Source organism: Chrysochloris asiatica, unplaced genomic scaffold, assembly GCF_000296735.1.
Source record: "Chrysochloris asiatica unplaced genomic scaffold, ChrAsi1.0 scaffold00094, whole genome shotgun sequence".
Classification (NCBI taxonomy): Eukaryota; Metazoa; Chordata; class Mammalia; order Afrosoricida; family Chrysochloridae; genus Chrysochloris; species Chrysochloris asiatica.
In genome coordinates, this window is record NW_006408612.1 from 5,251,513 (window position 1) to 5,257,026 (window position 5,514).

The 5,514-nt window shown below is 57.6% G+C and overlaps 1 protein-coding gene across 1 annotated transcript; it reads left to right on the forward strand.

Moving 5' to 3' along the window:
* Positions 1 to 2,206: 2,206 nt before the first annotated feature.
* Positions 2,207 to 4,666, forward strand: SP9 (Sp9 transcription factor). Its single transcript, XM_006866653.1, has 2 exons — positions 2,207 to 2,227; positions 3,236 to 4,666. Exons 1-2 carry the CDS (start codon positions 2,207 to 2,209, stop codon positions 4,664 to 4,666), a joined length of 1,452 nt encoding a protein of 483 aa, XP_006866715.1.
* Positions 4,667 to 5,514: the final 848 nt, after the last annotated feature.

Here is a 5,514-nt window from a genome sequence, read left to right on the forward strand (position 1 = left end):
GGGCAGAAGTCACCTGTTGGGAATGGCTCCTGGGTCCCCCTGCCGGGCTCTCAGGCTCTTCCAAGCTTCCGTCCCCCTCCCTCCACCTTGCGTCTCCCGGGGGCTTTTCACGCCCTTTCTCCCAATTTCCACGACAGTCCTCCAGGGCACAGCGCTTCATTAGTGCCGCACGATCTTCTCATTCTCTCCTCTTCTCTTTCTCTTTCTGTTATAATTTCGGTGGTACTTGCGCTACCTTAAAAAAACAGAAAAGGATTGAGTAAAAGTATTCTAACGAAAAGAAAAGAAAGCGACCCACATAGCCCTCCCCACCCACAAAGTACAGTCAGGATGTACGCAGGCTCCATCTTAGGGCCGAGAGAGGCGCCACGGTGGTCGCACTTTGGGACCACAACAGGAGTGAAACGCGGGGGTCACGGCTTCTTGTCCTCCTCACTTGCTCCCCCTCCATAACAACTGGTGTTTTGCAACCGAGCATTTGGGGTTGGTGGTTTAAAAATTAAAGCATACTTGGGCAGGAAGGCGGGATGTGGGCTTTGAGGAGAATGTGGTACATTTGAAGTCAATATTCAGGTCTGCCCGAGGACTCTGGTATTTCTGGTTCAAAAGCAGCCCTGGCTGACCTGGAGAAGAAAGAGAAAGCGGAACCCGGAAAGAAGAAACACACAAACAGCTCAGAGACTGCAGAGGAACTCAAGGACGCCCAGTTGCCCATCTGTAGACACCTCTTTTCAGACTAACAATGCCCGGGGAAGATTAGGCAGTCCTTCAGGATGCTTTCAGCTTGCAAAATGTGAAGGCGCCCACGTGTGGCCTCGCCCTTTACACTCTAGGATGCAGGTCCACAAGAGGCTCCCTGAGCTCGTCCTAGAGAGCCGGGTGCTAGCGAGGACCCCAGCTTTTAACAAGGCTCCCTAACCCTGCGAAGGAGCCTCTAGGCCCAGGCGGTTTGGGGTAGGGTTGGATTGAAGCTGGGTCCAGAAAACTCCCTTCCAGGCTGAAACGTTACATGCAAATCTTCACCGGGTTAAACAAACAGTCGAACGAGCAGCAGCTTCAGCGGGGGAGGCGGTGGGGGCGGACTCGGCTCGCGCCGGTCTCCGTTTCCAAAGTTGTTACAGTGTGAAAATAAGCGGCTTCGTGCAGCGTGTTGTATGGGCTGATGCCTTCCACCCCCACGCCAGCCCCCAGTGAAACCCGGCAGATAATCAGCACATCCCACTGTTTAGTCATATTTGACAACTGGGTTAACCTGGTATCTAGGCGCTGGAGAAACGGTACAAAGGGTGCCCTCAATTACCACCAGAAGCTTCTGGCGTGAGTGGCACTTCTATTACCCCCCGGGTCAGAGGCCAGAGCGACAATTAGGAAGTCACTTAGACCGCGGGGGGCGGGGGGTAATGGTAGGATGCAGAAGGCTCCAGGCCCTCCCAACAAGTCTGTGGGTGTCAACCTGTACCCAAGGCCCATTTTTCTCCCCTCCACAGACCTATCCTTTCGAGCCCCCTCCTCAGTATCTCGGGGAGTGAGTAAAACTGAATCCTGTGGGGAAAGGAAGTAGGTAGAAGACAAACACCAACATAAATTCACGAGCAAGAAAGATGGTATGAGCTCCCGCAGGCGAAAGCCTGGACACACAAAGTGAGCGTTGACATTTCTGTCTCCACTTGGGCCCTCCGAGTACAGCTTCTGCCTCAGCGCCCCCTCCCCTCTTGCTTCCTTTCCCACAAGTGGGGGGAGTGGAGTAAAACTGTCAGTCCTTACTGGCAATATCTTGGGGTGTTTCGGGGGCTTGTGGTTCGGTCTCGACGCTACTTAAACCTGGCTTGGTGTGTATAAATTTTTAATTGCACTGTAATTTCTTCAGTCCTCAGCCCAGCACCCCCCCTCCTTGTTTCCCCCTCCCCCGCCAGCGGTCTTGACTGGCACGCGCCGGGAACCCAGGCTCGGGCCCCTCAGCGCTTCTGATTGGCTGCGGAACAGCTCCCGTCTTCTCTGCCTGCTTCTTCATTGGGCGAGAGGCGCAGCCAGCGGCACTTCAAAGCGGGTGCTCCTAGCACTTAGGCTGAGTTTAGCCGGCGGGAGCCCGGAGTCCGCTCGGCGAGAGCGCTGGGACGCGGGAGCCTCGCGGGATCCGAGTAGTTTTCGGAAAAGCCGTCAGGCTCTGTCCCGCTCCCAGCTCTGTCACGCAGCCCAGGGACCTGCTATGGCCACGTCTATACTCGGGGTAAGTCTGAAGCTCCGCAACACATTTGCGCGTTTAACTGAAGTGGTTTTTCGTTATGGCTTCTCTGAGTCTGCGGCTCCTGAGAAACTGTTGCTTCGGGACTGCAGCTTCAGCTTTCTTAGCACTTTCCACATTTCCGGGAAATTCTTTCCAAGTTATTCAAACCCTGGAGATGCCTTTGCAAGAAAATGATTTCTTAAGCAAATTCGTTTTTATGTGGTTTTAAAGAAAACCCAGAGGTTTGGGGTTTTATCCCCTTTCCTTCTTGATTTATACCCCATCCCCCCCCTTGCTTCAGGGATTGTTGCAATTACGCGACAGTGATGTTTCCAGAAAACATTCCTCATCGTTTTGAAGTCGGTGTAGTCAAGTTAACAAACATTTACATTTCCGCGGCTCCCCAGCTCGCCTGTGACTTTCAAATTTCTCGCTGGGTCGCTTCTCTTCGGATTATTGTTTTCAGATCGGGATTCCTTTGTGTAAACATTCAAAATGTTTTCTATTTTAAAGAGAGAGAGACAGAGCAAGTCTTAGCCACCCTTGGGAGGAGATGTACATAACTCAGTACTCCAAGTTTTCCCCGTCACTGGGTGGCTATTTCATCCGCGTCCGCCCGTGCCCGCTGTTTGTGGTCGATGTGAAACCTTCGTGCTTCACCCCGAAGGGTGACATGGGGGACTCGGTGAGAAAGCGGGCTCCCGGAGAGCGGAAGGAAGGCCAGCAACCCGATCCGGTTCTGGGCAGGGTTTGCAGTGACTGAAGAGGGGAGACGTAGGCATCTTGGCTTTGTAGCTCCATTGAAGAGCAACTTTCCAGCGCCAGGACCTTGCCCGCTGACCGCCTACCCGGTGCGGGGAGGAAGCGCGACCCGGGGCGCCACGGCCCCCCATGACTAGCCGCGGGAGGGGATGAGACTGCTCACGGGTGCGCTTTATGTCTCCCCCACCCCCGCCCCACTTCCTCCTGCCCTCCTTTTCCTTGCTCCCTCCTCCATCCCACCTACTCTAGGAAGAGCCACGCTTCGGAACGACCCCGTTGGCAATGCTGGCGGCGACCTGCAATAAGATCGGCAACACCAGCCCTCTGACAACGCTGCCGGAGTCAAGCGCCTTCGCCAAGGGCGGCTTCCACCCCTGGAAGCGCTCCTCGTCCAGCTGCAACCTCGGCTCCAGCCTCTCCGGCTTCGCCGTTACCACGGGCGGCCGCGGCTCCGGCGGCTTGGCTGGCGGCTCGGGCGCCGCCAACAGCGCCTTCTGCTTGGCCTCCACGTCGCCCACGTCATCTGCCTTCAGCAGCGACTACGGCGGCCTCTTCTCCAACTCTGCGGCAGCGGCGGCGGCGGCCGCCGGGGTGTCCCCGCAGGAGGCGGGCGGCCAATCGGCCTTCATCTCCAAGGTGCACACGACGGCGGCCGACGGCCTGTACCCTCGCGTGGGCATGGCGCACCCGTACGAGTCGTGGTACAAGTCTGGCTTCCATTCGACGCTGGCGGCGGGCGAGGTGACCAACGGCGCGGCGTCGTCGTGGTGGGACGTGCACAGCAGCCCAGGCTCGTGGCTGGAGGTGCAGAACCCCGCTGGGGGGCTCCAGAGCTCGCTGCACTCGGGCGCCCCCCAGGCCTCGCTGCACTCGCAGCTTGGCACCTACAACCCCGACTTCAGCTCGCTCACACACTCGGCCTTCAGCTCCACGGGCCTCGGCTCCTCGGCCGCCGCCGCCTCGCACCTGCTCTCCACCAGCCAGCACCTGCTAGCCCAGGATGGCTTCAAGCCGGTGCTGCCCTCCTACTCGGACTCGAGCGCCGCCGTGGCGGCCGCCGCCGCCAGCGCCATGATCTCGGGCGCCGCGGCCGCAGCCGCCGGGGGGAGCTCGGCGCGTTCTGCCCGCCGCTACTCGGGCCGCGCCACCTGCGACTGCCCCAACTGCCAGGAGGCGGAGCGGCTGGGCCCAGCCGGGGCGAGCCTGCGGCGCAAGGGCCTGCACAGCTGCCATATCCCGGGCTGCGGCAAAGTGTACGGCAAGACCTCGCACCTGAAGGCACACCTGCGCTGGCACACGGGCGAGCGGCCCTTCGTGTGCAACTGGCTCTTCTGTGGCAAGCGCTTCACGCGTTCGGACGAGCTGCAGCGGCACCTGCGGACTCACACTGGCGAGAAGCGCTTCGCCTGTCCGGTGTGCAACAAGCGCTTCATGCGCAGCGACCACCTGAGCAAACACATTAAGACGCACAACGGGGGCGGCGGAGGCAAAAAGGGCAGCGACAGTGACACGGACGCCAGCAACCTGGAGACGCCTCGCTCCGAGTCCCCTGACCTTATCCTGCACGACTCCGGCGTTAGCGCCGCCCGGGCGGCAGCGGCGGCAGCAGCGGCGGCGGCGGCGGCGGCGGCAGCCACGGCGGGAGGCAAGGAAGCGGCGTCCGGTCCCAACGACTCTTAGAGGCCGGGCGAGAGGCGCGAGCGAGCGAGCGAGTTAGAGACACCCGAGCGAGCGAGAGCGAAAGCGAGAGAGAGGTTCGGAGGGCGAGCTAGCGGAAACTGGCGGGCGGGGGGCTCTGGTGACGCCCCCCTGCCCGGGCTGGGTGCAAAGTGGAACCGCACGAGGCTCCCCGGCTGCGGCCCAGGGGCCGAGCCAAGAGCTCCCCTCTGCCGTCTGCTCCCAGACGAGAATCGAATGCGTGGTCCAGGAACAAAAGCGAACCATTCTCCAACACAGATACCACTTTTTAAAATTGCACACATCCAAACACACATCGGAGACTTACAAAACACAAGCACGCACACTCGCGCGCGCGCGCGTACACACACACACACACAAACCACTCGCATAAACTTTCTCGAGCAAAGAGCAATACACAGAAATGCTCCCTCCTCTTCCATCGCCCACCCTCTCCACCATCTTTCTCTTTCTCAAAAACAGCCAACACTCAGCAAAGGACTGTCAGAACATTTTTAAACAAACAGGACCCATAAAAACAGACCCTTTGTGTGGATCATATAATATATAACATGCTCCAAGTCCTGCTTGATATCTACTTACAATGAGACTTATTTTCCCTTTAAAAAAAGGAAGCGTCAAAAGGCTTAAGGTGAGAAATTAAACTGGAAGGCTAGCGACAGTTTCTCTGTATTTCATAACATCTGTATAAATAGGGTTCAAAAGATTGTGTTCTCTTTTATTTTCTTGTAAATGTTCATTCGAATCGTTTTTTTGGTGAATTCCTGAAATTCAGGGAGGTTTTTTAATTTTCTGATGCACTTTGTGAAAGTCAGTATATATGTAAAAGA